This window comes from Pongo abelii, chromosome 14, assembly GCF_028885655.2.
Source record: "Pongo abelii isolate AG06213 chromosome 14, NHGRI_mPonAbe1-v2.0_pri, whole genome shotgun sequence".
Taxonomy (NCBI): Eukaryota; Metazoa; Chordata; class Mammalia; order Primates; family Hominidae; genus Pongo; species Pongo abelii.
Genome location: NC_071999.2, coordinates 55798329 through 55817666, shown reverse-complemented (window position 1 = coordinate 55817666; position 19338 = coordinate 55798329). Strand labels below are relative to the sequence as shown.

Sequence of the window (19338 nt, the reverse complement as noted above, 5' to 3'; positions counted from 1 at the left end):
TTGCCAGAACCAGAAGTCCAGGGGACGTCATTTCCCTATACTGAAAAGAGATTGTATATTCAACATTATCTTTGATGTGGAATCATCCAAATGTACCATTTATTTGCAATGGATTTTAGAAAATAAACCATTTAGGGATTAAAAATATTGAATTACCTCCTTCTTTTAAACTACCTGGGAACTGTTCTTTCTAAATTGGCATTTGGGGGTTTCTTGAGACCATGTCCGTTAAATAACAAATTCTGTATTGGAATACTGAACTACTGAACACAGTGAGTATGGGATAATAGAAACACAGGCTATTTGTGTATTTGTCACAGTTCTTTTAGGAACAAGTAACAGAAACTCATGTCCAACTGGGTTAAGTAAAAAAGTGATATTTATTGACCGAGATGGCCAAAAAATCTTGGGGTTTATTGTTCAAGTATAGCTAGAGCCACATACTCAGAAAGTATTAGATTAGAATCTGGCTCTTTTAATCGCTTGGTTCTCCTTTCTTCTGTGTTGGCTTCATTCTCATTTGGATGTTATCCTTATGGTGGCAAGATATTTTCCAACAGCCTCAGTTAAAGAGGATAGCAGATCCTCTTTAGGTCTTGTCTAGCAGATATTCTGGGCCTGTGGCCTATTGGCCTTGGCTTAGATCATCTGTCCATTCTGATCAGTCCACGCTGTGATTGGCCTGGTCCCTGGAGTTGTGATCAGCTTTGGTCCAACTGCATAGGCTAAGAATGGGGTGTAGTTTTCCAAGAAATAAAAAAAACAGAGTGCTGTCACCAGAAGAGAAAAAGAATGGAAGCTGGGTAAGCAAAGTACAACAAATGTCCCCCATAACCTATCTAATTTCTCGTTTGTGTTTGTTGTTCATTTCAGGATAGTGTTGAGTTTAGAAACATCTGCAGTCATTTGGCTCTACAGATTGAAGGACAGCAGTTTGACAGAGACTTGAATGCTGCCCACCAGTGTTTGAAGACAATAGTCAAGAAGCTGATTCAGTCACTTGCTAATTTTCCTTCAGATGCCCATGTGGTAGCCTGTGCTTCCTTGAGACAGATCTTACAGAATCTCCCAGACATATGAGTGTTAAAGGCATTGGGAGTAAAACCACAGCCAGCACTGTTAAGAGAACCAGATACCTTACCTTCCTAATTGAGTCAGCAGACAATGGATGTTTTTATATCCAAAGCGGAAAGACTTGATGGTACGTGGAGCAGTCTGACCAGTGGCATCTGTAGCCTTCAGGATTATAGCATGTTAATGAAATTTTTTTAAAGCAGTAGTTCATATTTTTAACTATATTGACCTATTTGCTGACTTTCTGATTGAAATACATTCTACTTTGTGAAACTGATTTGATTATGTATGTATATATTTATTCATATTAAGTATTAGTTTTTATTGAATGATACCTTAATTTGTATTCATATTAATGTAGGTCTAAAGGGTTTAATGTGGTTATTTATATAATTAAATTTCCATGGTTCTTAAAATTAAAATTACCTTGAATAAATGAGATATTTGATCATTGCTATGTTCTGTTAATACTTACTGGACACTTCCTTTTATAAGAACGATCTTTGTAGGACTACATGCGTCAGTAATTATAAGTTTCAATCCTGACATTAATAACTTACTGTTGAGCAGAGAAGAGTTGCTTCTAAACCTTGTGCTTTTATATACTAATTTAAAAACTTAAAGTGATAGTGAACTATGAAGTAGCAATCATGTATGATATGTAAACACAAAGCACAGTATTATTAAAGTCTCATGTGGAAAAGTCTAGCTTTTACTGTTTCTAAATATTCTGGTTGAAGTAGGAAATTCTTTAAAAAAAGGGAAGGAGTGGATCTACTGGCAGGTTTCCCAAACCATTTAGATCCAGGAAGAGCGAAGGTGATTTTTTTTTTTTTTTTCAACAACAGTCCACACATACTTAGGAAAAACTAAATTTCTTGTTGTTCAATGATGACTGTGTTGAAAGCCAAAGTAAAATGCTATTTTTTCCCTTAAAATTTTAATAGAAACAGCAACAGATTTAGAAAAAAAAGATTATAGTGATTATGTGCAGCTTGTTTTCTAAAAGAATCATCAGCTGGGCCTGCGTGGTGGGAGTACAGTACTATTTCTAAGGTGTTAATAGTAATCAAAGCCTTTTTAATCTCACCCACTCTAATCCTAGTTGGTTCTAAAGGTTTTCTTCCAGAATCTGAGAATGAAAGGTAAACATATTGCTTCTCTTTGGACGTAACTGACCATTTCCAGAGAAGGGAACCAAGTATATGATACTGAATTCTAAAGGAAAGGCGGACGCTCTGTGTGTCTGTGTGCATGCGTGTGTGTGTGTGTGCGCTCATGTGTGTACATGTGCATGAGTGTGTAGGGGTGAGGTGGGTCAGAAATAAAGGGCATTTATTTCTTCACTTGATCTCAGCCAAAAGGCTGAGAAGCGGTGGGCATTTATTTCTTGAGAATAATCTTTGCCACTCAGTTTTCCCACACCTAAGAAACATTATATTCTGGGGGGATGCCTTTCTTTTATGATGAGGTCTTTCTTCCCCCAGGGAAATTAGCTCTGTACTTTTCTTTCAAGAGCCATCATTATTTATATGCTGCCTACCCCATTGTAATTAATGATTCCCTCAATGAATATTAAGGTTTTTTTTTACCTTACCCAAAGAAATAGCGAACATTTTTTTATTTTCTGTCTGTGCTTGTGCTTTTTCCTCACTTTGTACCATGTTTCCTATATGCTGACAAAATTCCTATTCATCCTTCAAGATCTGACTTACCCACCACCCCCTCCATGAACCCTCATGGGCCATCCTAGCCAGAGGTGAACTCTTCCTCTTCTGAACTCCCATAGAACACATTTTGTGCTACTTTTCTGGTGTTTATCACATGCCATCTTAATAGCATAGTTGTTGGTAAATCTGCTGTCAAGATTAGCTTGCTGAAGACAGGGATTATCTAGACATCTTTGTATGTTGCATAGCATCTACAGTTCTTAAAGTTCTATGATGCTACTAGAACTTTGGTTGCCCCTACCACCTTTTTACACCCCTCCCCCACCCCATGCTAACTTTGGTGTCTTATGTTCTATGGTCAGTCTGCATAATCAGTTGGTGCCACATGCCACCAGTTCCCTTCCCTTTTTTCCCTTTGGTTGAATGCTGCTTGCAAAACTCAATCCCTGGTCAAGTCCAGCTCTCTGCCTACTCCATGTCTGTAGAGGAGCTCTGAATATCGCTGGAGAAAAACACCCAGCCATACCAATCTCACTTCAGCTCGTGGCTCCCAATCTCCAGGGACCCTTGGCATTCTCCATTAGCCCTACTTCATTTCCTAGACCTGCAATGTTCAGTATGGTAGCACTGGCTGCACGTGGCTACTGAGCACTTAAAATGTGGCTCATCTGAATTGAGATGTGCTGAAAATGTAAAATGCACACTGGCTTTTGAAAACTTATTACTAAAACAAAAGAATCTAAAATATCTTGATACTGTTTATACTGATTACATGTTGAAATGATAATATTTTGAATATGTTGGGTTAAGTAAAATATACCATTAAAATTAATTGTACCTATTTCTTTTCATGTTTTCAATATGGGTACTAGAAAACTTAATATTCCATGGATGGTTTGCATTATATTTCTATGAGATAGCGCTGTTCTGGAAAATTCACTAGATAATTCACTGCTGGCCTTAACAATTCACTCCCTGAAGACTCTTCCACACCTTTTCAAACTTTACCCTTGTTTACTCTTCTCATTCTCAGCTGATGAGCTTGCTTCTGATTGCACAGGGACAATGGAAGCCATCAGAAGAGCATGTTCCTCGTCTCACTAGCAGGTCTACCTACCCTGCATCTGTACACAGGTACTCCGAGTTTGCTTCTGTTATAAGGAGGGCCGCCCTGCTCCTGTGCAAGGCTGGTTGGCCACTAAGGCTCTGGACTCTGTCCCTTCTCACTCACATTCATTCTCTTGCTTGCATTATCAATTTTTGCCTCTCATAATATCACTGAGTCAGCATGATATTATGTTATAGTATCTCCGACTCAAAAAAAATTCCTCTGGCTATTGCTCTGTTTTTTTGCTCCTCTTAACAGCAAAATTCATTGGAATAATTGTCCAAATTAGTTGCTTACAATTCTTTTTGTCCGATTCCCTTTTGAATCCACTCCAAATGGATTTGTGCCCACAACGCCATCAAAACTTCTCTTGTCAAGACTCCTGATGACCGTCTCACTGATAAATTCCATAGTAGAGTCACAATCCTCATATTACTTGATCTATCATCAGCTTTTGATGCAGTTGACTGTTCCCTCCTTGAGTCACTTTCTTATTTGTTTTCCAGGTCAGCAGACTTTCATGGTTTTACTTCTTCATTGGCTTACTTTACAGACCTTTGTCCTGGTTCTTCCACATCTCTTGATTTCTTAATTGTGTAGTGCTTTGGGGCTCAGTTTTGGTCCTTTTCTCTAACTACACCTACTAGTTGGTGATTTACAATACTGGCTATTCACTAATGATGCCCAATGTATGTCCTTCACCCTGAGCTCCAGACTTCTGTGTTCAACTGACTACGGAATATCTCTACTTGGATGCCGAAAGTCATTTCGAATTCCAAAATGGAATTATGGATTCCCAAGACTGCTTCTCTGCCATCTTTCAAATTTCAGTTGGCTATGGCTCTTATCCTTCCAGTCACATAGGCAAAAAACATTAGCGACATCCTTGACTTCCCTATTAGTGTCAGCTAAATTCACTCAATCAGCAAATCCTGTTGGGTCAACCTTCAAAACATGTCTCAAATCAGATCACTTCTCACTACTTCCATAGCCACTATTCTGGTCCTAGGCACTATTGTCTCCTGCCTGGAATATTGCAGTACCTCCCTGAGTGGTCATAGTACTTCTCTGCTCTCTATAGTCTATTCTCCACACATCAGCCACAGTAAAAAACATTAGCTCAATTACGTCTCTGCTCTACCAATAGCTTCCCTTTTTACTCAGAATAAAATCCAAATTCTGCCTTTTGGAACCATCTCCTACTACACATCTAAGACACGAGTCTCTTTACCACTCACCTCTTCAAATACAACGATTAATCCTATGGCCTTTGCACTTGCTCTTCCCTCTGCCAGAACAACGTTTCTCATCTATTTCAAGGAGGTCTCTGCTCCAAAGCCTCCACAACAGGGAGGTCCTCTCTAGCCCCCTCAGCAAAAATAGCATCCCCTATTACTCTCTTATCCCTATTCCTTGCTTTGTTTTCTTTGTTGCTCTCACAATGGCCTGAATTTGTTTATGTTTTTATTGCCTATTGTAGTGGCTAAATGGTGGCCCCAAAAGTTATGTTTATCTTAATCAAAGGGACCTGTGAATATTATCATATATTGCAATAAAGTGAATATTACCTTAGATGGTAACAGATGTGATTACATGAGGGATATTGTGGTGAAATTGTTTGGGATTATCTGGGTGGACCCCAAATGCCATCACAAATGTGGTTACAAGAAAAAGGCAAAGTGAGAGAACACAGGCAGAAGAGGAGAGGAAGAAATGTGTCCATGGGAACAGAGAGTACAGTGACGGGCCCACAGTCAGGGAATGCTGACAGCTACCAGAAGCTGAAAGAGGCCAGGAGCAAATTCTCCTCTAGTGCCTTCAGAGGGAGTGCTGCACTGGGGCCATCTTGATTTGGGCCTTCTGGTCTTCAGAACCATGAGAGAATACATTTCCGTTGTTAGAAGCCACCCAGTTTGCGGTAATCTGTTGCAGCAGCCATAAGAAATGAATATAACTGTTTTTCCTCTCTAGAACGAAAGCGCCAGGGATGTTGTTCACAGCTGTATTCTCTGTACAGCAGCAGTGCCTAGAACAGGGTAACAGCTCAATAAATATTTGATGAATTAAGTCTTGTGGTTAGTCACTTATGTTTTTTGGTAAATATCTAAACCCAAAAAAAGTGAAAAGAATCATTTTAAGGATTAAATTGATCAGTGCATTTTAGGCAGGTGTTGAGTTAAAAACAATCATGTAGCAATCACTCAATAAATGATTAATAATCGTGATGGTCATCCTAACAATGACTGGGCCAGCCTGGGCCATTCTGAGTGGCCTTTTCTCCTCAACTTTCCCATGTAGTGTTTCTCCTTTTCTCTCTCACTTCAGAGTCAGACTGTGTTTTTCAAATTTAAGACCATGTAGTACCTTGGGTAATGTGTGACACTTGCATAAAGACAGGTTGTGGATGTCGTTTTATAACTCTGAAAAAAGTCACATCATCTGATGTTTTCTCCATTGAATTTCCTTAACTGTTTCACCCTCCCATTTCCTTTAATTCTTATTTTTAGATGATCTATAATAATGAATTTCTGGACGGTGGAAACACATTTTCATATAGAATAAAAGTCGGGGACATACTGGTGATCTTTTAATTAGAGCTGGATACAGGAGTGACAAGATGGTACCTGTCCCCTGCTCTTGTCTTGAGATGCTCTCCTCACTGTATTCTGTAATCTCCTGGCAGCTCCAAGAGCTCCCAGATCAGCTTATCTTACATCCTTTTGACTGCATGCCTTACACTGATTGAGGAACTATCTTCAGGTTCCTTTGGCTGTTTTCCATTTCTTGATTTAAATGAAGGCCTTTGGAGGGTAGGAAGCCATCTGGACACTTGCTTCTGACAGAACATAGGACTGCAAGAACCAAATCTTCCACATCTTAAAATTCCCTCCAACATTTGGCTCCATTTTCCATTTTTCCTTCATGCTCTGGTGCCAGATCCTCATGCAGTAAATCTATCTGAGAGGAGTGCAAATCTTGTAGATTCGTGAGTTTCAAGACACATTTAATTCAGCAGAACTTCAACTAGCAGTGTTCCATATCATCTGGGTGTCCTCATCAGGGATCCCAGTGTTCCATTCTACAGCCAAGAAATTACCACAGTCCTGGTTTCACTTAGCTACATACCAGAACCAAAGGCCTAGGCTGTCACAGCCCCAGTATGTGTTACCAGAGAGTTTTACCTTTGTTGGATGTGACATGTTTACTGCTTTGCTCAATAGAAATGGTATTTGAAGCCGAACCATAGTTTATAAATTTCTCTTCTTGCAGACAAGTTCATATCTGCTCCATGCATACAGTCATAATTCAGGAGACACTTCCAAGGTTGGCAGAAATCTTTCCTGGCACAGAAGTACCAATAATTTGTTCCCCTTGACTTGGTGGAGACTTTGATAATAATCACGGATTTATTTTCTTTTTCCTTAAAAAAAAGCATTACAAAATGCCTATGGAGCATAAGGGTATCTGGCAGAAAAACCAATTCACAGGGATCCTAGAAACAAGTTGGAGAAGACAGTGTTGGCTTAGGTTGGTACAAAAGGGAGAGAGGAGATTCTGCAAAGACCCCTGCCTCCCTGCACCTGTATTCCAGCTCTGAATGGAGCTCGAGAATACAGGAGGACAGCAAAGCTTGGCGCCGTGTGTGTGTGTGTGGCGGGGGTAGTGCAGATGGAGGGAGGAGAGGGGAAGAGGTACACTAAGCCTGATGCTGTAATCCCAAACATGAAGAAAGCAGTGGGATAATCTGGAAAATTAATGTCCTTGGGATATCCACAGACCCACCTTAAAGAATTCCTCAAATGCACTTGGTTTGTTGATTTGCCCAAATGAAAAAATATAGTGCTCCTCACAAATGACACTTTTCATAATGTCTAGGAAGTGCTGATGCTCTTTTATACACAGCCTCATTCAGTCCTCTGAGTTTGTCTTTGATACCCTCTTGTCTCTCATTCTTTCATCTTATCTCAGCCCATCTCTGTCTTGGGCCATATTCCACAGAATTGTGGCAAAGGCATTTAGAAGGCTATTAATGGCATTATGTTTTTATGGCTAACTATTCTTTTATACATGAATAAAGTTAACAGATGTTGGTCTTTCTTTTCCCTCCATTTTTTATATATTCCCTTGCCTCTCTTCCAGTCTCAGTTTACATGATACTTGTTAGACACCTATTTCCTGTGTAACTCAGAATGGAAGTATATGAGTGTACAGCAGGATTACTGTTTACACTCACATTGCATTAATTGGCATACTCAGAGGGAATAGAAATAAGCTATTTATCCATTTTATTGCCTTGCAGCAAGTTTAATTGAAGGATGAAAGGGAGAGAATGAGATAAAAGTTATCTCATTCTGTTAGCTTTATTTATGTATAAAAGAAGAGTCATATAAACCATAATGGAATTCATAGCCTTCTAACTGCCTTTGCCACAATTATGTGGAATGTGGCCCAAGACAGAGAAGGGCCGAGATAAGATTAGTGAATGAGAGACAAGAGGGTATTGAAGACAAACTCAGAACGCATTTGATGTAATTGACCTCACACTTTTGCTTAATTAAATTTAAATGTTTACTATGATACCCACTTTATATTATAAAATTGTACTTTTCTGCAGCCCCCCTCAAGAATATTTCCTGTTCTTGAAGCAAATTTTTGAATTTTTCATAAAAAAGTGGGGTAGTTTTGTTGTTTAGTAGTATCAGAAGCTCTAAGGTTAATGGGGATGGAATTACTGCATAGTCATGAGGTTGCACTAAAAGTTGTTTTGCTCCTGTTTTCTGGGACTTGCTTCTTTAGGGAAAATGTTGTACCGTTAAATCACAAAACATTCACAAATTCACATGCACCATAAGTGGGCCTGTGGGACAGTGTACTTCAAGTTCATCTAGAGCATTTAGAAGCAAACATTCCTACATTTCTTGGGCCTAGCTCAAATGCAAGCCACCCTCTAGTCTGCTTGCAGAACACAGCTAGTCCATTGTTTCCAGGTGTTTTAATGAATGAACCTGCTCAATAGTTGATCTAGTCCATATAGAAACAATTGAAAAAGAATTGATAAGAAATCCAATAAACTCAGTAAGGCTCTGTATGTGTGCGTATATGTGTGTGTAATTTTTTGTATCAATAAACACATGGTTTACAGGTGTTCCCTCTCATTTTCTTCCCCTCATTTCAATAGACTGATATACAGGTTTAAAAGATCTTTGAGTGTAGAGATTTTTCTGTCGACAATGGGTACTCAAAGAAATGAGAAATTTCAGAATGACATGCAATTGTAAGTAATGATTACATATCTAACATGCTCCCAAATGGACTTCTATGCATTAATTATCATTACATTACAATTTCCAAGATGTCTTTTAGCTACAGGTTTTAAACACTGTTGATAACAAATAAAATGAGTTCTTGGGGGGGAAAAAAGAGGGAGACTCTTAGTAAACCTGTGTCACAAGTGAAAAATAGAGTTTGCCAAATAAATAACTCAGACACTTTTATATTTGTCTAGATAACTATATCTCCATTTTTTACCTTTTATTTAAATATAATTATAGATTTATAGATTCTGTTCATAAATTATTCACAGATTATAGATTCATAGTGGCAAAATCTAGTACATGGAGTCTGATGAATTCTTCACCCAACCCAAATGATGACAACTTGTATGACTGTAGTACAATAGCAAAACCAGGAAACTTACATTGGTACAGTACTGTTAACTGGATTGGTACGGTACATACACAGGATTAAATTGCATAGAACTACACACACACACACACACACACACACACACTCACATGAATACATGTAAAAACTGATGAAAACTTTTCATCAGTTTTCATGTGAGTGTGTGAGTGTGTGTGTGTGTAGTTCTATGCAGTGTATAGATTTGTATAACCACCACCACAATCAAGATACAGAACCTTGATTCCCCACAGTTGGTTGGCCCAGTTGGGTTCTTTATGTTCTTTTTGTTTCTTTGGGGAACATGTTAGACATGTAATCATTACTTACAATTGGATTGTAACTATCCAAACTATCAATATGCTAGGTATTATTGTTCATTATTGTTAGTTTGTTGTAGAAACAACATAATTTATATAAATAAACTAAAACTCAACTTAGTCACAGGAACTAGACTCTTTAGTTCCTCTAAAAATATGAGTGAGTGAGTGGATGGCTGGCTGGCTGGCTGGCTGGCTGGCTGGCTGGGTGAATGGATAGATAGATGGATGGATGGATGGATGGGTGGATAGATGATTCGTCTGGGTTGCTCAGCATTTTATCAGCATTGGTTCTGGCTTCTGGACTGAGACTGGATTACCTTGTAGAGGAGAGCTAAGGAATCACGGAGTCAACTTCTATTTTTTTCACTTTCTTCTTTCCAAAGTTCATTTCCTAAATAAAACTGTTTTTGTAAAATCTGTTGGCAATGTTCATACCTGAATAATGCCATGAAATTGGTAAACTCTACATTAAAAAATGACTATTATCAAAATCTTCATCTAAGTGGTTGAAGTGAAAGCAAGCATTCTCTCACCTTGGTCTGACAGAATGAACGTCTATATGTGGACTTCTCTTTCCCAAACCCATATCACAAATGGCACGAGCTGAATATTTCCAAGTGTGGGTCTGACTTTTAAGTGATTTCCCACATTTTCACTTCACAAGAGATCCCTTAAAATATTGTAGTGGTGACAAGGACTTCACTCAAATAGACGCAGAACCGGCCTTTCACATTTCTAACGCATTTTTCTGGAGTTCAGACTAAAAAATACTGCTTATTTGATCTATCAGGTGAGATTGGTAATCCCTCACTAATTTAAAAGTTACCATGTTGAATTTGATCCAATTTAAAAAATATGCTTAAAATGTCATTTTTGTGATTTCTTTTTTGTTATTCCAGCCATGAAATATGGAAGCTCAGTCTCCTTAATATAAATGAGTTAATTATTTCAAAGATCAAAAAATGACATTTGCTCTTTACTTTTAAAGTAGATAATAATGCTTTTATGGAAAAAATCTCCTAGAATCTCTATTTCAATCTAATCGAGGGAAATTTGTATAATTTATAAGAAATAAATACACTGTGGAAAACAGAACTATTGAAAAATAATGCATGGTATTTCCTAAGCTGAGCCATAAAACATAGCACTTGTTGATTTTACCATATAATTCCAGGGTTATCACTTCGATGTTTTAAGCAAAGACCTCTATCAGTTATCTAAATGTATATATATTGGATATCAAAAGTCTCAAACAAATTATAGAGTTTTTTAGTGATGTAAGGAAGGAAATTTAAACTCTCAGTTGTCCTTCCTGAAGCTTACAGCATTTTAGTGAAACTCACATAGATCAATGTAAGCATATATTTCATATGACACAGCTCTCAAACTACACACCAAAGAGTTCTGGTATCCGTGCATTAGTCAGAAAAATCTTAGTCTACAGCCATACCACCTTGAACGTGTCTGGTTCCATCTGATCTTGAAAGCTAAGCTGGGGCGGGCCTGGTTAGTATTCGAATAAGGATCACGTGGGAATAACGGGTGCTGTGGGCTTAAAAGAAATGTATTTGGTGTTTTATCTTTTCGGACCATTTGGGTTTTCAAAGGCAACAGTTCAAATCAAACCTTAAGCAGAAGTTTTAATTTTAAGAGATTTTTTTTTTCTGTCATTCTACAGTCTTTGCTAATTTCATGTTAAGAATTTCCTCCATTACTTCAAATATTTATTTACCTATGGCTTTACTGAGAAGACTTATACATATACATACATATGTATAACTAGATTTATACATATATAGCTATATGTAACTATTTATATATATATATAGCTATATGTAACTATTCACATATATCAACAAGTAACACCCTGAATCCTAATTGTGATTGATGTAAAGCTGTTTGTTTTTAAAGACTGAAGTTTATGCCCCTCTGCAGACATAGCTGTGGTAGGGGCTGTGCTACACCTCAGATGCATGGAGACAGGACCTTTATAATTGCTTTTCTTGGGCTTAGTTTTGAGTAAACTGTTGATCTTGTCATGGCCTTTCTTGCCTTTACCCTACACACAGATTAAAACTCTCCTTTGAAAATGTTAACCACATGTGCACACCCAAGTGGGATTTCTGTAGCACTAGCCCGGAGTCAGCAGATGTGAAGGCTGGAAGAATGTCAGTCAAACCTGAAATGCATCTTCGCCTGAGGTCTCAAGAGGAGTTTCTCAGAGTAGTTGGGATCGGCAGTGTCCACGGGGGCCCCTCAGGTCTGAGATCCAGTGTCCACTCCTGCAGCCCCTTCTATACACCATCAAGCTGCTTCTATATTTATGCATTTATATTGATTTTCAAATCACATTTCTATTGAAAATAGGGTTCTGCTACTGAAAAAAAGGTAAAAAAAAATACTATAAATCAGTGAATAAAATAAAACAAAACACCCCACTGATATTCACCAACTTTCTTCATCTTACAGATTTTTTTTTTTTTTTTTTTGAGATGGAGTCTCGCTCTGTCACCCAGGCTGGAGTGCAATGGTATGATCTTGGCTCACTGCAGCTGCTGCCTCCTGGGTTCAAGTGATTCTCCTACCTCAGCCTCTGGAGTAGCTGGGATTATAGGAGTCTGCCACCATGCCCAGCTGATTTTTTGTATTTTTAGTAGAGATGGGGTTTCTCCATGTTGGCCATGCTGGTCTCCAACTCCTGACCTCAAGTGATCTGCCTGCCTTGGCCTCCCAAAGTGATGTGATTACAGGCATGAGCCACCATATCCAGACATCTTACAGATATTTAAATACGAAGACAAGTCCAGTTCTTCTAACTCCTGATCCAGGCTTCCCTCTGTAAGGCCCTAAAGCTAAAACACATCAGGCTGCTGGGGCAGCTAGGCTTTCCTACTTAGCATCTGCAGGCCATATGGCTAGTGCTGGAAGGCTGGCAATGGCTAGGAAGGGAGCCTCAATGCTAAACCCATTTGATGGGTCCATTTCCTTCCTGGGCTGAGCCACAGAGTTTCTGCCAGGAACGTTTCACAGGTGAGCAGGCTTCCCTCTCAGAAATGCCCATCATCACAATCCTTTCTGGGACAGGAGGTTTTAGCCAATTTTACGCATGTCTATTTAATAGATAGGAGTGCTATATACAGGAGAAAGCTCTCAGTAAAGCCATGGATTGCTGGAGGCCTGAGGACTCCTTGTAAGAAGTCTGGCATATATGAGCACTCCTTCTTCTTGGTGTTCTTCCTCTCACTTCTCTGATTACTTCTCTTTCTAAAGGCTTTCCCTTGGTCCTCAACTTTCAGTTTCTGCCTAAGCTGTTCCAATTTGCACTTCCCTTTTCTGGTTAGATGGTTTCTAAAAAGGACCAAAAGTGACCTTCATAGTTTGTCAATTTAAGTCAGAGCAACAAGTTGCAGTTTTCTGGTGCCCTGACAAGCAAAAGTAGGGCTCTCCCTGGTAGGTGCTTCCAGCTGCCACGCATGCACACACATGCAAACAGATGCAGGCACACACATGCATACCCATAGAAGCACACACATATACGCTTTCCTGCATGAAACCCCTAGGAAGTCTATGTATGTTCACTGGTACCACAAGTTATCCTGAAAATGTTCAGAACATTTTCTATCTCTCTGTAACACTACTTTTAAAAATGAATTTCTGGGGTCAAGGTCATTAAAAGGAAAACATCATTAAGCTCTTTGAAATCCCACTGGGCTTTAAAGATTTAAGAATCCAGGGATGTACAATATAAATTTTGCCAAACTTTAAAATAAACTAAAAAATTCACAACAGTTGAATTCCTCCCAAGGCCCCTTTACAACACTTATAGATTGCTGAGATACGGTTATGATGAACAGCTATGGGTATGATAGCTTTGCATGAACCACACACAACAAAACACCTCTGTGTTCTACAGCCCTTGGCACAAGACATTCCCGGTGGCCTTTCCCCTAATGCGGTGATTTCCAAATGCCCGTCTGTGGACCAGGGCCACTTACTGACATAGTCTTCAACTTTCAATAGCTAAATGAGAAGGATTGGGCTTTATCCTTTATTTTGAGGCTTTTATCCTTGCTTTTCTTGCCTTTCCCTTTTCGTATTAAAACATTCATTTCTTATAGAAAGCAAAGGTAATAATAGATGGTAGAAACATATTGTTTTGTTTAGATGACCTTTCATTGTAAAATTAAAAGATGGAAACTCTGTATTGGGTTTAAAACCAATTTTAACTCTTCATGAAATTTAAAGTCTGGAAAACATTTCTGTAAGGCTGGGCCAAATCCCAAACCTGGGGGAAAAATAGCTTCAGGAGTGAATGCCTACAACCACTGAAATTCTTAAAAGAATTTAGCTTTTTAGCTTTTTTTTTTTTTTTTTTTCAGAATTTCTTTTCCGGAAAGTATAGAGAATGAGGATGGTAGAGGACTCATCGCTATAGTTTCCTCTCTTTCCCCAACATCCACAGACGTATCAATGGTCTGAATGTAATGTCCTCTTAAAATATGAAGCAGAAAATGGGTTAGGTTGAAAAAAAAAGTGCGCCCCAAGCATCATGAGAAAGCTGCTTGTTGTTGATCTGTTCTTGTCCCTCCTGGCTCAAAGGATCATGTGTGACACTGTGTCACAAACAGAGTCCCTAACGTGTTTACTTTACCCTGACAAATACTATAAATTTTCTTCTTGTAGTGAACGAACATTGTTTATGCAGCTGTGTTCCTTAAATCAGTACTGACTTTCTGTCCCACTGTATCCTTTTTGCAAAGACACTTAAGGAGAACTTTCTCCTGGCATTTGGGGAGAACTTTTCAAGTCAGACCTCCTAATTAGGAACAATCATTGTGCACTGGATCCACCAAAAAGAAAAAAAGTGTTTTTGGCCTGGTCAAGTGTTTCCATCTTGGGTTACAGGCTTCATCTAAAGCAGCTTCTCCCTTGGCCTGAATGGGCTTTTCCGTGGAGACAGAAGGTAAGATTGCATTCTCGCTGACCCAACAGAGATCTAGAACAAACTCTCAGGAAATCTCAACCCCTCAGGCAGTTGAATTCTCACTCTTCTGAGACCAGCTGAGGTTATTTTACTTCATTTAACTAGCCAGATGATAGGTTGACTGATGGGGCCATTATGTCCAGCGTCAAGTAATTTTAGAATGAAAATTATGCAATAGGTTAGACCACAACTCAATTTTTATCACCCCAATTGCATACAACGTCCCTAATGTGATTGCCTTTGGGCTAAGATGGAAAGAAACGTTCAGTCCCAAAGTGGCTATATTTTCTGGAATAGATTGAGTGAAACGTCTCTTTTTTTCAACCGAAACACATGGAAATAAATTTCTTCGGTTTTACTTTCTAAATATCTGGTACAAGGTAAAAACTGCAGTGATTAATATGTCCTATGGGGCTGCCGGTTGGTGAGGAAAGGTTGTCAGGCTTTAGATAACTCCACCAAGTTGCTATGATCATTTTTAGGCCTGGGTCAGTCAAGTAGGTAGACAAGCTTCTTGACGTGTGGAATTGACTGGGACACTGGTAATTGATCCTATTTAAGAAAATGTCCTCAACACGATGATTTTGCTTAAGTATCTTCTTATTTTAAATGTACCCCAGGACACCATAGTTGTTTCTCTCTGTGGCTTTTTAATTCCCTTTTGGTTCCAATTGACCTTTCTAAGTTTTTTTTTTTCCTTCTGAAATAAAGAATTCTAAACTCATGATTTTATAGAAAAGCTCAGTTTGCAAGAATATCAGCAATTTCTTATTTAAATATCTTCTACTATACCCAATTGCTAGAGCATAACTCTTGGCTCCTAAACCCAATTTATAAATCAGTCATCCTTTCCACCCCTACTCACCCCAAATTTGTTCTTCTTCCTGGTGCTGCTGTCTTATTTCTTGGCACCCTCATCTACTCAACAGCAGCAGAAGAAAAGAAGAAACTTTATAGTTGGAGGATCTTCCTTCTATCTATTTATTCATCCATTCACTCAACACATATCTGTGCCAGATACTGCTCCAGGTACTAGAGACAAGCATGTACAGGATAGATATGGAACTCTGTTCTCACAGTGATTATACAGCGATTATATTCAAGTACATTTCTTCTAGAAACACTTGCAGGGACCCCCAACCTCATATAAGTATATATACTTAAATATGTCTAACAGATCTTGATATATTATATATTTAAGTAAATAATGATAGAAAATGAATATTCTTACATGGATGCCCCAATTTCTTTCAGCTGCCTCAGATACTCACTGGATAGGGATAGCCAATGATATGCCAGACTTGGTATTGATTGATAATGTTATGGCCCCCCCAGGGAAGGTTAGAAGAATGGAAGCTGCTTATTTCAAATTTGAATGAGCAATCAAACATTCCTATTCTGATTAATATTTTTTTGCCTTGATGCACATATAAGAACTGGGACTAGCAGAAAGGGTTTAGCTTAGGACTGTGGAGAAATGCTTTTCTTCATTTCTGATAAAGCTCCATTTGCTGTTTGATCCTGTCTTCTTGATCTCCCAAGTTCCTGATAAGTCTACAAAGCTAAAACACTCACAGTTTGATCATTAGTAGTGTAGATCTTCCTCTCATTCAATGAAAGTCTTCTCTTGGAGGTTAGCAGTAAATGTCTCATTGCTGTGACCCACTGGTCAGTCCTTATGCCTCTTCATCTTTGCACATGCTGATCCCGTTTCTCAGAAAGAAAGTCCCTTTAGCCAGGCATCATCTCCTTTGAGAAGCTTTTGCTGACCTCAGACTGGAGAACTCTTATTATAGCATTTGACACTCCACCCAAAGTGAAGAACAGTAAGTTGCAGTCTGATGAAGTCATATGATGCCTGGGCTGGCTTATGAGTAAAGAGGTGAGAAGGTCTCCTACTGAAACAGATTTTCCCTCTTTCTTCCCCTTACAATAGCCTTTCAAAGTTCTTGAAATGTCCATTAAGGAATTCCTATACTTTACTTTTGACTTCACAATTTCTCAGTCAAAAGCTCAGTATCATTGCATAGGATAATACATTACCTTAAAAAAAAAAAACACCTCAACACTCAAAAATTAAATTTGTGTTTGGGAAAAGGCTTTATAGGTAGTGGTACCTGGAAACTGGTGCTTGAGAGAAGCAGGAGGAGGGAGGGGAGATGTCAAATATCATGTTTTAGAAAATTTGTTTGTTTTTGATGACCATCTTTAAGAGATTTTAAATGCCATGCACGAATTCAAGAAAGAGAATAAAGCAGGATTCTAAGAAATAATAGAAAGCTTCTTAAGGAAGCTGGTAGAGTATAGTATATCTCTGATATTTCTGCTTATCTACTAAAGCTCATTAAAACTTATTAATGATTAGGAAATACTTATGTTTTATGAAATTTATAAAAAAATTTAAAGATAGCAATCTAAACTCTCTTTAAAAATTAATTTTTATATATATCTTAATACCATTTAACACACTTAATTTTAGTACTTTACTAAAGTTTGCAGAGGCAGACTACTCTTAAAAGTAGGAAAACAAAAGGCAGAGGAGCAGACAGACTTATTTTTTTTTTTGAGAAGGAGTCTAGCTCTGTCACCCAGGCTGGAGTGCAATGCTGCGATCTCTGCTCATTGCAACCTCCACCTCCCAGGCTCAAGCAATTCTCCTGCCTCAGCCTCCCGAGTAGCTGGAATTACAGACTTCTGAAATTCTGAATAGTATAAATACAACTGGAATTACACTTTATTTTTAAATATACATTTCTAGGTAAAAACATAATTAAAGATCAAATAATTTTGGTTAAATTTTAAAATAAGCCCAATATGTAACTAAATAAGTCTTAGCAGAAAAATGTGAGGATAAAGTTGAGATTCCTCCTATTTTTTTAATATTTATAGCATTTATTTATTTGTAATTACTTGTGAAGTTTCAAGTACTAAATATTACTCTGAACTGTCTAATATGAGTCAGAATTTAGGGCAATAGGATATATAAAACAAATTTTTCCTTACTAATACATGTTTTTTAAAAAGTTGTATTATGTTCTTCACTGAGAACTAAATAATCACTAAAAGAATTGCAGAAGTCATAAAATCATTAAATTAAGGAAAGAAAATCTATATATATTTAGGATAAAGATATTTAGTATGCTAAGATCTCTATCCAATGGTCAAAAAACAACCAACCAAAGATGAAAATAAAAAATAATTTCTTGGAATATTATCTGAAGACTTCCAATTTTAACATGCAGAGCTAAGTGAGTATTTTCTTATTCATATCTCAGAAAAACCAAGCAAAACATCAAGGGAATCAAGAAAAACAGTAATGCAAAGCTTATGCTTTGTAAAACTAGGAAACAACAGAGATTTTTAAACGAGAGAGAGAGAAGACTTAGTGGCATAGGACATAGGAAGTACCAGAGTGAAGATGCCTGTGGATTCTGAGCTTCAAGAAAGTCATAAAAGCACAATTCTAAGTGATATATACTGAAATGTAAATGGAGGTTTTTACAATAGAGAGGCAGCAAACCGCTTCTTATACAACCAAATAGTAAATATTTTAGAATTTCTGGGCCATATGGTCTCTGCCATAACTATCAAATTCTGCCATTGTAGTGCTGAAGCAACCATGTATAATACACAAATGGGCATATCTATATTCCAATAAACTTTACTTATAAAAAGAGAAAGCTAGCCAATGGGCTATAGTTTGCTGATATTTGTTCTCTAGCAATAAGGGTGTGTCAGCTTGAGTGAGTGCTTTCTTCCCTGGGCCTCAAAGTGGTGAGGTTTCTAGAAAAAGGAAAGGCGAAAAAGCTGAACGAGAAGTGGTAGGAAACTGCACAAAGAAGATCGGGCATTGCTGAAAGCATGGCTAGACATGTGGAAGGCAGAATTAGAAAAAAATGAGTAAAAAGAATAAATAAACAAGATATTTAAAAGGGTTATATGACAGATGCAAAATATATAAAAAATAAATCAAACATATGCATAATTGGTGTTCTTGAAGAAGAAAATCAAAATAATAAAACAATAACTGTTAGGATTATTACACAAAAATTATGAATATAATGCATTGTTAAACAAAATGCAGTTACACATTAAAAAACTAACACACCATGAGCAATTATATTTATTCTAGAATGCAAGGATGGTTCAATATTAGGAAATCTATTAATATATTTCTACCACACTAATAGATTAAAAATCATGTTTCTAGATGCTGAGAGACATTTGATAAACTCCAGCATCCATTCTTACTAAACTAGCAAATAAACAACAAAACAAAACTATCAATAAATGGCAATAGATACTTCCTTAACCTAGTGCAATATACTAATCTCAATCTAAAAGCTAGTCCTATAATCTATAAGGAAACTCAGAAATGTTTATATTAACGTCAGGAACAAGACAAGAATGCCTACTGCCACAGCTATTCATAGACATTGATCTAGATGTCCTAAGCAATGCAGTTTTACAAGAGAGAAATAAAATGTATACAAATTA

General features: G+C 37.7%; 1 protein-coding gene and 2 long non-coding RNA genes across 6 annotated transcripts in view; 1 reads left to right on the top strand and 2 right to left on the bottom strand.

The window, feature by feature from the left end:
- DLEU7 (deleted in lymphocytic leukemia 7) overlaps positions 1–19338 on the top strand; it is a 54758-nt gene that overhangs the window by 27268 nt on the left and 8152 nt on the right. For 2 of the 4 annotated variants that reach the window (XR_008512679.2, XR_002911068.3), the window contains exon 3: positions 874–963. Coding sequence is in view for 1 of the 4 variants with exons in the window: in XM_002824283.5 (XP_002824329.3) it covers positions 874–1080 (207 nt within the window). In the remaining 3 variants the exon portion in view is untranslated. Of the gene's footprint in view, positions 1–873; positions 1779–19338 lie in introns of those variants that run through there. The other 2 variants (XR_008512678.2, XM_002824283.5) reach the window with 2 other exon arrangements.
- Positions 344–5703, bottom strand: LOC134759893 (uncharacterized). The gene is made up of 3 exons (XR_010136780.1): positions 4150–5703; positions 1142–1236; positions 344–770 (listed from the first exon to the last, which is right to left on the bottom strand). It is a non-coding gene; the product is annotated as an uncharacterized LOC134759893 (long non-coding RNA).
- The window catches only part of LOC129049531 (uncharacterized), a 46582-nt gene continuing 42660 nt past the window's right edge, over positions 15417–19338 (bottom strand). The window contains exon 4 of the long non-coding RNA XR_008512680.2: positions 15417–15873. This is a non-coding gene — a long non-coding RNA (uncharacterized LOC129049531). The remainder of the gene's footprint in view (positions 15874–19338) is intronic.